Consider the following 18,726-nt stretch of genomic DNA (forward strand, 5'->3'; position numbering starts at 1 on the left):
CCATCAGGTTCTGACTACTGAGTCAGCCATGAAGACAATAGAAGACAACAACACACATGTGTTCGTTGTGGATGTCAAGACCAACAAGCACCAGATCAAGCAGCCTGTGAAGACACTCTATGATTTTGGCATGGCCAAGGTCAACACCTTGATTAGACCTGATGGAGAGAAGAAGGCATATGTTCGACTAGTTCCTGACTATGATGCTTTGGATGTTGCCAACAAAATTGGGATCATCTAAACTGAGTCCAGCTGGCTAAATCTAAGTACAAATTTTTTCACCAAAACAAAACCAAACCAATCAAACAAAAAAACAAGGAAGTGGTCCAATTTTTTCTTTTGCATGCGGTTGTCCAGTTTCCCCAACACCATTTGTTGAAGAAACATTCTTTTTCCCATTGGATATTCCTTCCTGCTTTGCCAAAGATTAATTGACCATAAGTTGTGGGTTTATTTCTGGGTTTTCAAGAAAAATAACTCAGGGTCCCTGGGTAGCTCAATTGGTTAATCATCTGACTCTTGATTTTGGCTCAGGTCATGATCTCAGGGTTGTGGGATGGAGCCCCGTACCAGGCTCTGTGCTCAGCATGGAGTCTGCTTGTCCCTCTCCCTCTGCTCCTCCCCCTGCTCTTTCTCTCTCTCTAAAATAAATAAATAAAATCTTTAAAAAAAAAGAAAAGAAAACAACTGAATCTTAGTAAGAACAGTGAGATTTGTGGTGTGTTAAGTTGCTCCACTCTAATCCTCCACTCACCAGCTCTGGAATAGCTCACAGCTTGAGTAGCCATGAAACCAGTAACCTAGCAACCACCATAGGGGCCAGAATAGGTTTGGAGCTTCCAAAAAAGCCCTAGCCCCAATAGAATTGCCACTATTTTAATTTTTATTTTTATTTTAGAATTGCCAGTATATGATCTATCTAGAAGTTCCCAAAATGCCCCATTCTCAATATTTGTCTTTGCTTCACCTAAGAGCTCACAGTGCGAGAACAGCCCTATCCCCAAGGCATTTATCATAAAACAATTAGCAGTAATTGTTTGATATTGCAGCTGCCTGAGGTGGCTATCCCAGCTGAAGCTAATGAGAAGCTGACCAAGAAATTTAAATGGAAAAACTGGATAATGAGATATTCTAAGGTGGCTTTGAAAAGATAAGGCATATGCCTGGGAATCCAGAAAACCATGCACATAGAAAGGCCTGAGTAAGCCACAAGAATGAAGCAGAAAATCAGGGAAGTTGGGGCCATGGAAGAACAAAAAGGAAAATAAAGTCACAATTCATTGAATGCTTATTGAGTGCCAGCCAGATGCTGTGCTCATTGCTTACAATATCCTGTCTCATGGGTACATATAATCACAATCCCCATGGAGCAGCTGAGGATCTGGGGCTTTATGAGATTAGGTCTAGTAAGTGGCTAAGCCAAGTTTTGAACTCAGGCTGTCTGACTTCAAAGTTTGTTCTAGGTCTGGATGTCTAGAATGGCCAAAAGTATAAAATGCTGGGGACTAGTCAGTAAATATGTAAACTTGTCTTTCGGATTTCTCAGTAAGGGGGTCTTTGAGGAAATTCTTGAAGTTCTGGAGCAAGAAGGCAGATAGATTCTAGTGGTTTGAAGAGGGAGCAGGAATAAGGAAATGGACGTGGTGTTCAGCTGTTTGCTTGGAAAGAGAAGGGAGGTAGGGCCTTAGCTGGAAGATGGGTGAGGATGCAATATTCTTTCTTATTTTTTGGAGATTCAGCATATGTACATAGTACAGTGTAGCCAGCAAAAACCCTGTCTTTCAGGGGGTAAAAGTCCTGGCATCCTAGGCCCAGAGGAGATAAGGAAGAAAGGAGGGTGAGGATGTTAGGCCTGATAGGCAAGAGAACTGAAATCTGACACTTAGAGACAAGCTACTTGGGTTCTTCTTAACCTTATCCTCCAATCGATTTCATTGCTTGCCCTTTTTAGAGATAGAAGCTTGTCTTTAGACATTAAGAAACAAGGCAGAATTGATGACCAAAAAACATCATAGTGAAGGAAGATTAATTATTTACATCATTCAAGTGCTCTCCAATTCTTTAAATGCAGTTACATCATCATTAATCTTATTAATTCCCATAAAAGCATGCCAACGTTAGGTTTATAGCATGTCATCTTGACGATCTCTGTCTTCAAAGCATCCTAGGGGTCCTTAGACACTATGCAGGAGTTGGAAACTGCTTGGTCTTACTGGGCAAGCAGTGAGTTCTAACTGAATATCAGGATGAAGAAATCTAGAGAATGTACAAGCATGATGACTATACTTAATAATACCGTATTGAACCCTGAAAATATACTAGGAAAATACATTCCTAACTATATGCTATAGTTATATATATGCTAACTATATTAGCTTGACTAGTAATAATTTCATTAGGTATATATATCAAATCATTATGTTGTACACCTTAAATATATATAATTTTTTATTTAAAAATATATAAATAAATAAAAAATAAAAAAAATCTATTCATTTAAAAGAAAAAAAAAAACAGAAGAAGGACGCTACCGGTTCTCAAACTTGGCTGCACATGGAAATGGGGAGCTTTAAGAATTATTGATGTCTGGGTTCCAATCTACAGACTGTATTCAAATTTAATTGTCCCAATAATGACTTTCAAAGGTAATTTTTTAAAAAAATTAAGGATCACACGTTGCATTTAGTTGTCATACTTTTTTGATGCCCTTTGAACAGGTCCTCAGTCTTTTTTTTTTAAGATTTTATTTATTTATTTGAGAGAGAGAGAATGAGAAATAGAGAGCACAAGAGAGAAGAGGGTCAGAGGGACAAGCAGACTCCCTGCTGAGCAGGGAGCCCGATGCGGGGCTCGATCCCGGGACTCCAGGATCATGACCTGAGCCGAAGGCAGTCGCTTAATCAACTGAGCCACCCAGGCGCCCCGGTCCTCAGTCTTTCTTTGCTTTTATGATATTACATTTCTGAAAAGTAAGTCCAGTTACTTCATAGAATGTCCCACAATTTTTGTTTTTTTGATGTTTTCTCATGCTTAGTTTCAGATGATGCATTTTTGGCCATGAATGCTACAAAAGTGATGTTGTGTCTTTCTCAGTCCATCCTGGAGGGGTAGAAAATTTTATTTGTCCCATTACTGGTGATGCTAACTTTAATCACTTGGTTAGGGTGGTGGCTGCCTGGTTTCCCACCGTAAAGTTACTCTTTGTCCTCTTGCTATTAACAACTATCTTTGGAAAGATGCTTGGAGATTATGTCAATATTAGGTTTCTCATCAAATTTTCACCCATTAGTTTTAATCATACATTGATGATCTTTGGTTGAAACAATTGTTATTACAGTGGTTGCTAAATGGTGATTTTCTAATCCCATCATTACTTTTGCATTTACAGTTGCCATTCTATCATAAGGAAGAGTTTGTTCTTTACTTACACTTATCTATTATACCACTTATCTATCATCTATCTGTATTTGTATGGACTCATGGATTCTTATTTTAGTCTATTGGTCATTTCTGTTAATGCCATTATTTATGTTGCATTCAACATCCCATATGTGACAGTGGGAACTCCTTCAAGCTAGCTCTGTGTCCTTTTGATATCTATTCTACACCTTTCAATTACACAGAGCTGACATGAAGACATAAATATCAAGCAACACAAAAACTTCACTTTCATAATTAATTGAAATCACACTCTACCATATATCTCAATGTTACCAAGTAAGGAATTCAACTAACTTTTAAAAAATAACCTTTGTTATTTTTTAATTTTTTTTTAAGATTTTATTTATTTGACACAGAGGGAGACAGCCAGAGAGGGAACACAAGCAGGGGGGAGTGGGAGAGGGAGAAGCAGGCTTCCCGCAGAGCAGGGAGCCCTATGTGGGGCTCAATCCCAGGACCCTGGGATCATGACCCCAGCCAAAGGCAGACACTTAACGACTGAGCCACGCAAGTGCCTCAACATTTTTTTATTTTTAAGTGAAATTTTAGATTTAGAGAAAAGTTCCTGGAAGCCTGGGTAGCTCAGTCAGTTAAGTGTCTGACTTTTGATTTCGGCTCAGCTCATGATCTCAAGGTTGTGAGATTGAGTCCTGTGTTGGGATCTGCCCTGGGTGTGGACCCTGCTTAAGATTTTTTCTCTCTCCCTCTACCTCTGCCCCTCCTCACCCACTCTCTGTCTCTCTAAAAAAAAGAAAAAAGAAAAGTTGTGAAGATAGTTGGGAGAGTTCCTATATATCCTCTATTGTTAACATCTTATGTTACTATGGCACATTTGCCACAACTGAGAAACCAACAATGGTGCATCACTGTTAACTAAGCTTAACCATTTCATTTGGATCTCATCATTTTCCCCTCGATGTCCTTCTTCTTTCCAGAGTCACATTCAGAATACTATCATTACATTTCATTACCATGTCTCCTTAGTCTAGTCTGGTCTGTGATAGTTTCTCAGATTTCCCTTGCTTTTTATGACTGTGATGGTTTTGAAGAACTGGTCAGGTGTTTTGTGAATGTGTCTCAGTTTGTTTTTTGTCTAATGTTTCCTCGTGGTTAGACTAGGGAAAATGGGTTCGGAGGAGGAAGACCATAGAGAAGGTCTGTTCTCATTACATCAGGGATACATGCTATTGTCATGGCTCAGCACTGATGGTAACAGCCCAGATAGTGTTTGCCAGGTTTCTCCAAAGTAAAGTTACTTTTATTCCCCCTTCCCATACTCTACTTTGTGGAGGCAAGTCATTAAGCGTTTCACAATCTGAATTTCATCCCTTGTGTTCTTTGACCTCCTGGTTGATTTTTAAAACTTTTTCATACTTTATAGTTTACTCCTTCTGCTATAGGTTCTATGGGTTTGGACAAATCCATAGAGTCATATATCTATTCCCATATAGTTTAATTCCATTACCCTAAAGAATACCCGGAGCTTTCCCTAGTTAACCCCTTCTTCTTCTAATTCCTGGAATCCACTGATCTGTTTTCTATCCTACAGTTTTGCCTCTTTTTTTTTTTAAAGATTTTATTTATTTATTTGAGAGAGAGAATGAGAGAGAGAGAGAGAGAGAGCATGAGAGGGGGGAGGGTCAGAGGGAGAAGCAGACTCCCTGCCGAGCAGGGAGCCCGATGCAGGACTCGATCCCGGGACTCCAGGATCATGACCTGAGCCGAAGGCAGTCGCTTAACCAACTGAGCCACCCAGGCGCCCTACAGTTTTGCCTTTTCCATCATGTCTTACGAGCAGAATGAACAGAAGATGCAGTCTTTCCAGACTGTTTTTTTTAACAATTAATAAAATACATTTAAGATTCATCCTTTTTTTTTTAAGACTTTATTTATTTATTTGACAGAGAGAGACAGCAAGAGCAGGAACACAAGCAGGGGGAGTGCGAGAGGGAGAAGCAGGCTTCCTGCTGAGCAGGGAGCCCGATGTGGGACTCGATCCCAGGACCCGGGGATCATGACCTGAGCCGAAGGCAGACGCCTAACGACTGAGCCACCCAGGTGCCCAAGATTCATCCATGTTATTGTGTGGTTGAGAAGTGTGCTCCTTTTTTTCTTGCTGAATAATTTTCCATCATGTATACCACTGTTTATGCATTCACCTATTCAAGGATATTTTGGTTGCTTCCAATTTTGGGTGATTATGAATAAAGATGCTATAAACATTCATATGCAGGTTTTTGTGTAGACATAAATTTTCAAATCAGTTGGGTAAACATCTAGGAGCATGATTGCTATGTCATTTTGATAAGTCTATTCTAACACTATAAGAAACTGGGAAATTGCCTTCCAAAGTGCCTGTATCATTTTGCATTCTCACCAGCCATGAAAGATAGTACTCTTGTTCCAAATCCTTGACAGCATTTGGTATTGTCAGGTTTGTGTGTATGCTTGTGTGTATGTGTTTTAATATTCTAATGGTATGTCATTTCATTTCATTGTTTTGCAATTTGTCTTCCCTAATGACAAATAATGTTGAGCATCTTTTTATATCCATGTCTTATTTGCCATCCTTATTTTCTTCTTTGCTAAAATATTCTGTTCAGATATTTTATCCAGTTTTTAAATTGGGTTGTTTGTTTCTTTATTACTGAGTTTTTAAGTGTGTGTGTGTGTGTGTGTATTCATATTCTGGATATAGGTCTTTCATTGCATACGTGATTTACAAATATTTTCCTCCCAGTCTATGGCTAGTCATTTTATTCACCTCACAGTGTCTTTCACTGAATGAAAAGTTTAATTTTCAGAAATTCCAATTCATCATACTTTAATTTCATGCATTATGCTTTTGGTATTGTATCGAAAAACTCATCACCAAATGTAGGGTACACAGATTTTCTGTTTTCTTCTAGAAATTTTAGTTTTTACATTTAAGTATATGATCCATTTAGAGTTAATTTTTTTAAGTTTTTATTTAAATTCCAGTTAATTAACAAACAGTGTGATATTTGTTTCCAGTATACAACATAGTGATTTGGCATTTCCATATAATACCCAGTGTTCATCACAATGAGTGCATTCCTTAATCCCCAAAGAATTAAATTTTTTTTGTAAGATGTCAGGTTGTGTCAAAGTTTATTGTTTTTTGCACATGGATATCCAATCTGTCCAGCACCATTTGTTGAATTGCCTTTGTATCTTTGATACAAATCAGTTGGTTGGATTTGGGTAGGTCTACTTCAGTGCTCTCTATTGTGTTCCATTGATCTATGTGTCTATCCCTTCACCAATACCACACTGTCTTGATTACTATATCTGTAGAGTAAGTCTTAAAATCAGGTCATGTTATGGGGCACATGGGTGGCTCAGTTGGTTAAGCATCTGCCTTTGGCTGAGGTCATGATCCTGGAGTCCTGGGATCGAGCCCCACACCGAGTCCCATATCTGGCTTCCTGCTCAGTGGGGAGCCTGCTTCTCCCTCTGCCCACCCCCCCCCACTTGTGCACACTCTCTCTCTTCTCTCAAATAAATAAATACAATCTTTAAAAAAAAATCAGGTCATGTGAGTCTTCCTGCTATGTTTTTCTTTTTCATGATTGTTTTGGCTAGTCTGGATTCCTTGAATTTCCATATGAATTTTAGGATCCACTTGTCAATTTCTGCCAAACAGGGAGTTGGGAGTTTGAAAGAGATTGTACTGACTCTGCAGATCAATTTGGGAAGTATTGCTATCTTAACAACGTCAAGTCTTCAAATCCATGAACATGAGATGTTTTTCTATTTGGATCTTCTTTAAGTTTGTAGTTTTCAGAATGTAAGTTTTGCACTTTTTTGTTGTTGTTATTTTTATATATAGCCAATGTTCTATAAAGTCACTGTCAACATTGAATTAGCTATTGCTTCTGAGGGAAATACAAGGTTAGATTCTTGTGAGTTTCTGGTCACATTTTTGCCCATCTGAAATGCCATTAGTGTTACATAGGTTTGTTTGCCAACATCTTGTAAAACAAACCAGTCTCAACAGCTTTGAAAACCTGCTTTTCCACATAACCCCTTTCTCATGTAATACTTAGCAGATATTTAAAAATTCCTCCACAGCCTCCTGGTCTGCTAAACCTGCCTCCCCTGCACCTTTAACTCTAATCCCAAGTCTCATGATAACTAGCTGTAACTCTGGGCAAGGCACTTAGAATCACCACTCTTAAATTCTGGAAAAAAAAAAAAAAAGACTGGATGAGACTAGCTCTGCAATATCACTAATTCTGAGTTGGATATTAAAAAAAACAAAAAAACAGGGGCGCCTGGGTGGCTCAGTCATTGGGCATCTGCCTTCAGCTCAGGTCATGATCCCTGCGTCCTGGGATCCAGCCCCGCACTGGGCTCCCTGCTCCGCGGAGAGCCTGCTTCTCCCTCTCCCTCTCCCTGTACTTGTGTTCCCTCTCTCGCTGTGTCTCTCTCTGTCAAATAAATAAATAAAATCTTTAAAAAATAAAAATAAAAAACAAAAAAACAAACAAAAAAACCTCCAGCAACTTCTGTAATGTTGAAAGCCAACAGCACCACCACCTGGTGGTCCAAGAAAAGAGGCCACTCAGAGGAACAAGGCTACTAGACCGGTCCAGTTATATCTGTATTTTGCTTGTTTAAATAAAAATTTCACACTTTCCGACATTTTTTCTTCTAACTGGCTACATACAAATACACAACTACATATAAAAGCAATCATACAAGTCATGTTTAAAATCACACCCTGCCAGGCGCCTGGGTGGCTCAGTTGGTTAAGCGACTGCCTTCGGCTCAGGTCATGATCCTGGAGTCCCCGATCGAGTCCCCGGATTGAGTCCCACATCGGGCTCCCTGCTCAGCAGGGAGTCTGCTTCTCCCTCTGACCCTCTTCCCTCTCGGGCTCTCTATCTCTCATTCTCTCTCTCCCAAATAAATAAATGAAATCTTTAAATAAATAAATAAATAAATAAAATAAAATCACACCCTGCCTAGATTCCCTTGTGAAGATAAAGATCCTTAGTCAGAATTAATCAGCTATTGCTTTGGTTTCAAAACAAAATGCAACTACTGAATTAGAACAATTATACAAAATAAAAATATACTTCATTATACCAAAAAAATTTCATCAAATTAAAGTTATTCTTGTATATTTGAGCAAGAAAATAAATTACAGTATTCAATTATAACCCCAAAATAAAATAAGTATCTGTGAATCCACACATATATAAACACATATTTGAATGAATGGATAAGTAAATACAGGAAAAGAGACAGCTCTTCTTTATAAAATAATTCCAATCAACACATATAAAAGGAATGACAGAAATAGAAAATCACCATTAGATCACCACTGTAATAATTGTTGCAGGAAAAATCCACCTCTGTACACTAAAATTATGCTGTAGAGGCAAAAGTTTAAGAAACAGAATACTTTCATAGTGTCAAAATATCTCTCTGTGATGTTTGTTAATTACGAAGGGAAAGAGTAACTTTACAGTGGATAAATCCAGCAGATACCACTTAATAAAGTGACCAAGGGTAACATTGCCAGCAGTAAGACCTATTGACATCATGTATATTGTGATATAATTTATGCTTTTGTTAAGGCAAACTGGTTTTATTTTTTTGTATTGATCATTGTAACCATTTTTTTTAAAGATTTTATTTATTTATTCATGAGAGAGAGAGAGAGAGGCAGAGGGAGAAGCAGACTCCCCACAGAGCAGGGAGCCCGACTTGGAACTCGATCCCAGGATCCTGGGATCATGACCTGAACCAAAGGCAGATGCTTAACCAACTGAGCCACCCAGGAGCCCCAAGGCAAACTGGTTTTAAAGACAGACAAAATTCTATACAAGTTTTCTTCTAATATTTTAGGAACAGCTTTTTGCATTTTTAAAAATATTTTATTTTATTTTATTTTATTTTATTTTAATTATTTTAATATTCCAATAGAGTTAACATACATGTAATATTAGTTTCAGGGGTACAATATAGTGATTCAACATTCCATACAACACCCAGTGCTCATCACATCAAGTGTACTCTTTAATCTCCATCACATGTTTCACCCATGCCCCCACTCACTCTGGTAACAGTTTGTTCTCTATTGTTAAGAGTCTGTTTCTTGGCTTGTCTCTCTCTTATTTTTTTCCCCTTGCTCATTTATTTTGTTTCTTAAATTCCACATATAAGTGAAATCATACAGTATTTGTCTTTCTCTGACTCATTTTAGCATTTCTTTTTTATAAGTCATTAAGCTACTGGAAACTTCGTGTACAGCAATTTTAAGACAATCTAAAGCTGTTTAATTTTCATAGTTACCCACTGAGATATGGGTCAATAAAAAAAAAAAAGAAGCTGCTCTGGATATCTTTTTTTTTTAAGATTTTATTTATTTGTTTGTGGGGGGGGAGAGGGAGGGAGGGAGAGAGCACAAGCTGGGGGCAGAGGGAGAGGGAGAAGCAGGCTCCCCACTGAACAAGGAGCCCTACAAGGGGGGGTGGCGGGGGGGGCAGGGAGAGGTGCGGGGGGGATGTGCAGGGAGGGGGGCTCAATCCCAGGACCCTGACCCTGGGGCTGAATCCCAGGACCCTGGGATCATGACCTGAGCCAAAGGCAAACAATTAACCACCCAGGTGTCCCACTCCAGATATCTTTCAGCATCTATAGTAAACTCAAATTTCAGTAAAACTAACAGAAATATTATTTGAAATTCATTATACTTGTAAGGAGGAAGGAAATACTTAAATCCTCTTTTGATGAAAAAAAATCTCGGTATCTTGAGTAAGCCATCTTTAAACCAGTTTCCATAAAAATTAAAAACAAAGGTAATATCAGATTTATGTCCAAAAGCATCAAAAGCCACAAGCACAATAATAAAGAATACATTTATTTTCAAGTAGCCATGAAACACAAGTGAACACTGGTAATTAGACTAAAGAGAAAATATCAATTTCAAAAGGTACAAATTTTTTATTTTCTGATTACAAAGCAATAAAGCTAGAAATTAATTACCAAATCAGAAAAAAAAAACCTTCCCTTGTTTTGAAGTTTAAAACATTGTCTTAAATGATGGTTTAAGTCAAAGGGGAAATAGCGACAAAAGTTGGAATTTAAGACATAGAATGAAAGCGTAAGGGCAACTGGTAGCCTCTGTGGTATTATTGTATGAATTAGAAAAGGTGCTCCTTCTTCAAGTAGAAAAGAAAGACCAGCACTGCTCTCTCTGAGACCGCCAAGACGCAAGGGCTCTGAGCCCAGCTGGCTGGCCGATGAGCACGAGCCTCAGGGAAAGTAAAGGCAGAGTGAGTTGGTAGCTATGAAAGAAAAAAACATACATTTCTTTTCTTTAAGGCAACTCCCCCCCCCACCAAAAAAACCTACTAAAGTATGAGTTTTCCCTTTAGATTGGAAGCAAACTTGTAGTTAGTGAAGGGCTTGCTAGTAAGATTTTGGAGGCCAAGAAAAAGTCTCACTTAAGGAATACTTTCTTTGAATTTAATAGTCTCAAGGTCCTGACTCTTAAGGCTAAAAAGACATAGCCCACTACAGAATTTAGTTGTTTCAAATGTTTCAGATAAATTATGCTATTTTTAGCAAATTCTTTTTTTTTAAAGATTTTTTTTTTATTTGAGAGAGAGAATGAGAGAGAGAGAGAGAGAGCATGAGAGGGGGTTGGGTCAGAGGGAGAAGCAGACTCCCTGCTGAGCAGGGAGCCCCATGCGGGACTCGATCCCGGGACTCCAGGATCATGACCTGAGCCGAAGGCAGTCGCCCAACCGACTGAGCCACCCAGGCGCCCTATTTTTAGCAAATTCTTGTGGAAAGTAATGATTAAAATTTTATGGCACCTGTAAATGAATCAGGAGCAAGCTTATAAGCCTGTCTTAAAGGATGCCTGTATTTGAAGCCAAGAAAAGTCCCAGTTTGTAATTGTGTTAAGGAAGCATTCAGATATTCTCTTTTTACTGCAGTGAAATATTTTTGAATGGAGCGATTTCTGACATTATTTCTCTAAACTCACAAAAACATGAAGCACTTTTTGGGTTCTATTTTGTAATGACAACTTTCTTTTATGGCAACATGTCTCCTAGAATGGGAGCAATAAAGTTCTAGCTGCTGTGGAAAGTCCAGGGAGGATTTCTCACACCATGTACTTAGGTGGTAAAATGAACATACTGCCGTTGAGTTTAGGGTTGTAAGTAGTGGAGATGATGTAGGGAAGTCATCGAATACATTAGAGTGAGTTGAATAAAAACCTAGAAAAGTAGGGAAGGAAGGGACTGGCATAAAGATCTTTCTGGGGTGAAGAGTAGGAGTCACTCAAGGTTGGTTTTGATTCATGAGTCACTGGGCAGGTGTTTAAGGCTTCTATTGTGACAAAAAGAAACAGAAGCTGGAGATAGGCTACTAGAGTGCAGTGACAGAATAAAGACCTGGTTGCTAGGGTCAGGAATAAACACCAAAAGCTTGGAGAAGGAGAGATGGAGCCCCAGCTCCTGGTCCCCTTTCTCACCATCCCTCCCTCCTAGGTCATCTGAGATGTCACCTTCTACCTAAACGTCTTCTCCTTGGTTTCAGACTTCAGCTCTGGTCTCTGACTTCTGCTTATTTCCGCATTCTCTACCCATTTGCACAGAGGACCACCACCTTCTCTTCCCAGAATCTCTAAGGTGTTTCTGCTTGCTGCATGCTCTAATCACCATCCTTACTAACTCAGCTGAGATGGAAGTGTCTACCCTCTCCAAAACTTTTAAGCCTACTCCTGATCTCAATCAAGAGTCTTTGGACCCTAAGTTTATCATTGCCTTATTTGAAATTGGATCACCTCCCCTTGTCTCCTGGGGTTCTTTCCCTTCCCTAAGCAACATTGGTTGTCAAGCAGCTCAACAGCAGACTACACAGAAGTTTGAAAATCTCTTAAAAGAAATTAAAGATATTATTAAAAATGTGACAAGTTGTGAAGAGAAGATCACAGAAGCAAAAGATTCTTCTGAGGAAACCAGTATTTCTGAGGATGTGTCAGAACTGAAAGAAAAAATCAGAGAACTTGAGAAGATAAATAAAGCGTTATTGAACAACCTGCTTGGTAGTTCAGACCTAGAGAAAGAACAGAAGGCAAAAAACGGGGAGATGATCCTGGAAAACCAGAACAGCAGAGACATGGTACCAGTTTTTAGAAGGGATTTGGTAAATTGTCCAAAAGAAAATAGAGCCCTTAAGGAAACTCAACTAAGTGAGGAAAAAGCAACATACAGATTCCCTCCTGTTCAAGAAGAAAACATCAAACTTAGGAACAACATGGAGCAGTTACTGCAGGAAGCAGAACACTGGAATGTGCAACACACTGAGCTCAGTGAGCTGATAAGATCTTGTCAGAAATCTCAGAGAGATATGCAAGAAACTCTTACAAATAATGGAGTGCATTTCCAAACTCAACCAAATCATGACGTGTCAGCTAAGCATGAACTGCTGGAACAAGTGAAGAAACTGGAACATGACATGTATTCATTGCATTTGATTGCAGCTTTGCTGGAAAATGAATGTCAAATCTTGCAGCAGAGAATAGAGCTTCTAAAGGAACTCCATGATCAGAAAGAGGGAACTCTGCAAGAGAAGCCAATTCAGATAAACTCTGAACAGGACAAGAAAAAACAGATGCTATCAGAAGCAGAGCATAAGCCGAAAATGCAAGAAAGAGAAGGTACATTTCCGAAAAAAGACAAGTTCTACAGAGGCCTGGATGCTTGTAGTAAGAAAGCACTTAATAACAGCTTCAATACTCATATTGCAGGAGGAACTCTTGTGGAAAAAAAGAGACCAGCCCGCAGCCTAACTTAGAAAGTACCAAAAGTAGAAGAAAAGGCAATTCTTCCAAAACTGTAATACATCAACTGCAGGCATACTCAATCATCAAACCTATGACTAGAACGATTGGTTCAACCAAGAGCGAGCTCCAGAGCAAGAAGATTAACACTTAACGTTATTCATTACCTCAGTAGTTAACGTAAGTTTGGTGTTTTGTGACTAATGTTGACACATTAGTGTCAACATCAACTTCATAACCTGTCATACAATTTGCTTGTTTTTTGTAGTTATTATAGATCCCATGACACTGTAACCAAGAGGGAGAAGTTACAGGTCCAATTAATAAAGCTCTAAATAAAAACTAGAATGAACAATGAAAAGTTTTTTTTTTCTTTAATCATTTACTGTGTTAGGGAAGTTCTGGAAGAAAAAAGTATATAATACTTTCATTGTGAACCTTTAAGGCTCACGTTTTAAATTCATGTTTCCTTTTCCTATTTTTTTTTTTAAGATTTTATTTATTTCAGAGAGAGAGCACCAGCAGGGGCAGAGGGAGAGGGAGAAGCAGACTTCCCACTGAACAGGGAGCCGGATGCAGGGCTCCATGCGGGGCTCCATGAAGGGCTCGATCTCAGCACCCTGAGATCATGACTTGAGGCAGATGCTTAACGACTGAGCCACCCAGGCGCGCCTCCTTTTCCTATTATCATGCTGAAGTGTGGGAAGTAATGATGTAAAGAAGTAAAAAAAAAAAAATGCTGATAAACCACTGCAGAACAGTTTTTCTCTTCTCATACATGTCCCCATTCTTTAGCACTATTTTTCGTAATACTCCTCCCTTGCTCCTCCTCTAGTGAACAGTGGGCATACCAAGCAGCAGAGGCCCTTGGGGAAGGATACTTCAGCCGGTTTAGAAGAATAGATGTATATCTAGTTTTTGTTCTGTGTTGGCAAAATTCCTCCCTTTCCTCCAGGTGGGGGCAGTAGAGTTACCCAAGGGAAAGAGCAGTATCTTCCATTAAGGGAATTGGACTCCTGATTCCCAAAAAAATACATCAGATGCATTTCTTCCTATTCCTCCCATTAAGTATGCTCAATACCCTGGACATTATATATAAAATGAGTATACGAAGACCCTGAAAAACGGAGAGAATGAGATGGACTATCCAGAGAGCCTGAGACTTAAGGAACAGCATGGTGTTGAGTTCCCTGGGTTTTCTTTTTGTCTCATGTATCCTGGATGGAGTGTCGGAGGATCCCAGAAATGCCAATGCGCTTAGACAGAATAATGTTCCCCTCCCTTGCTCTCCCTTGGCAAAAGATGAGGAAAGAGAGACAAGAAAAGGAGAGGAAGGGGACAACTCTAGCCAAATTGCTTGGAAAATGCCATGCCTCCACCCTCACCCCCACCAGCAAATACTGAGTGGAAAGCCTAGATTTTCGCCTTTGCCTGGTGGTAATGAGGCACTCCTCCCTCTTTCTTCTGGGATGGTGCAGAAGAAGCAGAGTGGGGACTCTGAAGTCCCACCCCCACCTGATGGTAACAAGGTGATCCCCTAGACCCCCTCCTCCAGTGAATTGTAATGTCTTGGAAGCCTCATGAGCCACCTAGATTTTTATACCCTTCTCCTGCTGGTACAGCATCAGAGGAGGCCTGCGAAAACAGAAGATTTAGTAAGATCCAGGGTCTCATCACATAATGCTGAAATATCCAGGATACATAGAAAAATCATACATCATACCAAGAACCAGTAAAATCTCAACTTGAATGAGGAAAGACAACAGATGCCAACAATGGGATTGCATAGATGTTAGAATGATCAGATAAGGATTTTAAAGCTGTCATTATAAAATGTGTCACTGAGCAATTACAAATGCATTTGAAACAAATAAAAAAATAGAAAGTCTCAGCAAATAAATAGAAAATATAAAGAAGAAACAAATGGAAATAGTTGTAAAATAAATTCACTGGGTGTGCTCAAAAATAGCATGTTGATGTCAGAGGAAAAATTCCATGAAATTGAGGATAAAAGAATGAAATTTCCCATTCTGAACAATAGAGAAAATAGGCTGGAAAAAAAAAGGTCTCAAGAACCTGTGGAACAGTAACAAAAGATCTAACATTGGTGTCATTAGAGATACCCCCCAAAAGGGGTAGAATGTGGCCTGAAAAAGTATTCAATGAACAGATTACTGAAAATTCTCCAAATTTAGTGAAAGGCATAAAGATACAGATTCAAGAAACTGAGTGAACTCCAGATGTATAAACTCAAATAAGTTTGAGGCACTCAAATCAAATTTCTGAAACCTGGGGTGCCTGGGTGGCTCAGTCTGTTAAGCATCTGCCTTTGGCTCAGGTCATGATCTCAGGGTCCTGGGATCGAGCCCCACATTGGGCTCCCTGCTCAGTGGAGAGCCTGCTTCTCCCTCTCCTTCTCCCTGCTGCTCCCCCTGGTTGTACCCTCTCTCTATCAAATAAATCTTTAAAATAAATTTCTGAAACCTAAAGACAAAGTAAAAATCTTGAAAATAGAAAAAACTCAATAGACATAAAGGAACCATTACCCAAATGACAGTGAATTTCTCATCAGAAACCATGGAGGCCAGGGCGCCTGGGTGGCTCAGTCAGTTAATTGTCTGCCTTCAGCTCTGGTTGTGATCCCAGAGTTGATGGATCAGGCCCCACATTGGGCTCCCTGCTCAGCAGGCAGTCTGCTCCTCCCTCTGCCCCTCACCCCACTCATGCACTCTCTCTCAAATAAATAAAATTTTTAAAAAAATCTTAAAAAAAAAAAAAAGAAACCATGGAGGCCAGAAGGAAAAGACCATTTTTAAAGAACTGAAAGACATGTGAACCTGGAATTATTTACCCAGTGAAAATATCCTTTGGGAATAAGGGTGAAATCAATACATTCTCAGCTAGAGGATAACTGAAAGAATTTGCCACAAGGCACATCTATCTGAAAAAAATTGAGAAATGAGATTTTTAGCTGGGCAGCCATGTTGCCCAGGCAGAAGGAAGAATTAATTTTGGAACGCTGTAAGGTGTTGAGAAAATATTTTTATGTTTCTGCACAGTTAGGATTTTCTCAGCAAGTTTTATGGAACCTTGAGATCTTAGACTAAAAGCAAGCTACAGAGATAATTTAGAACTGCATAGATAATTAGAACTCAAAAGATATACCTCACTTCGGAGATGTGTGTTTTCATTTCAACTTGGTGTGAGACCGGGACTCTGGAGATATCTCTAAGTTATAAAGCTGGAGATATGGGCTTCTCTTGCCCCTGGAGAGATTTATTTACATTATAAAAGAGTTAGAGAGAGAACAAGGACTCTTTACATCTTGTCTTCGAGGAGCAAAGCATTTTTTTTCTCCCCACTTTTAGAGGGGGAGGAGGACAGTTGCCTTTCTTTCCTACAAAAATGCCTGGACTCATTTTCTCACATACAGTACAGACCCTGTTGCATGTAGGGTTCTCATCGCATCTCTCCAGGGATAGAAATTGAAGCAAGGGGAACCAGCACAATTATTATTATGTAAGTAATAATAATCTGTCTCTGATCCAAAAATTTCATGTGTGTATTCAGGATAAAATAAGATGAATATGAAAAACCCACAAAGACAATCACAATCTCCACCACATATTCTATTATGACTGAAGCATAAGGCATAAGAATTTTTCATATGGTGGAAGTACTGAATATATAATCTGAAATACTGCTTCCTACTCAAAAATTTACAGTTAAACAGAAGATACTAAAAGAATCATATTTCTTTCCATTTGACTTTCCTTCGAATGGAAACTATCATGTACATTATTCTATTTTCCAGCCATCTTGATTAATAAAACATGCAGTTCCTTTTTATACTTTACCAGATATATAGTTCATATTGCCAAGAAAGAAATAGTTGCTGAAATAAATTACAGTTTTTTAATTAAGCTTCAAATACAGCAAGCAATCTCTGCTATCCCAGACCCTCTAGATTTGGCATTACCTTTAACATTTTGTGTGTGTATATACAATTGTTCTCCTACCACGAGGCCATATATTTTTGGGGTCCAATTTCAAAACATGCAAGTGAAAATTTCTAGAAGCAACGCATTATTAAATGTGTTTCATGTGGGTTCCAGTGGGTAATGATCTATTATATTCCTTCAGTCAATGTCAAATGTATTTGGAGAAGTATCATGGCATTTTATGTGTGGAAAGAACTTTAAGACATCACTTGTTGGCAGTGAAAAGCCAAGCTGTGACATCAGTGAAAATCTGAAACATGAATCAGTACTGATCTAGTCCAGGCTTATTTAACACTATATTTTCTTATACCTGAGATTCAAATTCCAATAAACATCAAACTACGTTTTCAGAACTTTCAGATGTCCACTCCCATCATCAGTATACTTACATTCAACAGCAATTTTAAAGATACATTTTATATATCATATATAATTTTATATAACATATTTTATGTATCTTATAATTTTATATAATTTTTGATATATTTTTGGATAATCCTTCTTAGGAAGAAGGGAAAATCTTTTGTCAAATAAATTTTTTCCAATAGTTTGATGAGCCTAGAGATTCTTGATTTTGAAGTATTTGGATCTCTATAAAGTTTTTCCCATCAAGCCATAGCAGTTCCACAGATTAAAAAATAAAAAAGCAGTTCTTGATAATATTAATATTTTAGCAGGAATAAGCATCTTGTTTGCCCTTTAAAATATATTTCATGAACCAAAAATTTTTTAGATTTTAGGTCAGGGGCACCTGGGTGGCTCAGTTGATTAAACATCCAGCTCTTGATTTCAGCTCAGGTTATGATCTCAGGGTCACAGGATCAAGTCCTGAGTCAGGATCCCCACTCAGCGCAGAGTATGCTTGAGAGCCTCCCTCTCCCTCTGCCCCTCACCCCTACCTGCTCACTCACTGTCTCAAATAAATAAATCTTAAAAAAGAAATTTAGGTCAAAGTAAGGGTTTCCATTTAGGTCAAAGTAAAGGTTTATTTAGTACCTTTTTAATTAAAGAAAATTATGAGGGTCCTCTGGGTGGCAAAGTTGGGTAAGCCTCTGACTTATGGTTTGGGCTCAGGTCATGATCTCGGAATCATGAGATCAAGTCCCACCTCGGGCTCCACACTCAGGGTGTGGTCGGCTAAAGTTCCTCTCTATCCCTGTCCCTCTGCCCCGTCCCGCTCTATTCTCTCTTGTGCTCTCTCTCTCTCTCTAAAATAAATAAATCTTTTAAAAATTTCTGAAATATAACAAGTGGACAGTAAAATGCATAAAATGTATATGTACAATTTAACAAATAATTAAAAACCCATTTAACCACCACTTGGGTCATGTCAAACCAATTTACAGCTACTCATCACTGTGAGAGTGTTTCTATTGCCCTACATTCTTGTTAAAATTTGGTATTGTCAGACTTTTGTGTGTGTGTGTGTGTGTCTTCTGTTGTGCCTGGCTG

At 38.7% G+C, this 18,726-nt stretch overlaps 1 protein-coding gene across 1 annotated transcript; it reads left to right on the plus strand.

The window, feature by feature from the left end:
- The first annotated feature begins 12,156 nt into the window (after window positions 1-12,156).
- SPZ1 (spermatogenic leucine zipper 1) lies at window positions 12,157-13,287 on the plus strand. The gene has a single exon (XM_028114428.2). It carries the CDS (start codon window positions 12,172-12,174, stop codon window positions 13,285-13,287), a length of 1,116 nt encoding a protein of 371 aa, XP_027970229.1. The 5' UTR covers window positions 12,157-12,171.
- The last annotated feature ends 5,439 nt before the right edge of the window (window positions 13,288-18,726 follow it).

This window comes from Eumetopias jubatus, unplaced genomic scaffold (genome assembly GCF_037043125.1).
Source record: "Eumetopias jubatus isolate StellerSeaLion01/CBP00866 unplaced genomic scaffold, mEumJub1_p1.0 scaffold_5, whole genome shotgun sequence".
Classification (NCBI taxonomy): Eukaryota; Metazoa; Chordata; class Mammalia; order Carnivora; family Otariidae; genus Eumetopias; species Eumetopias jubatus.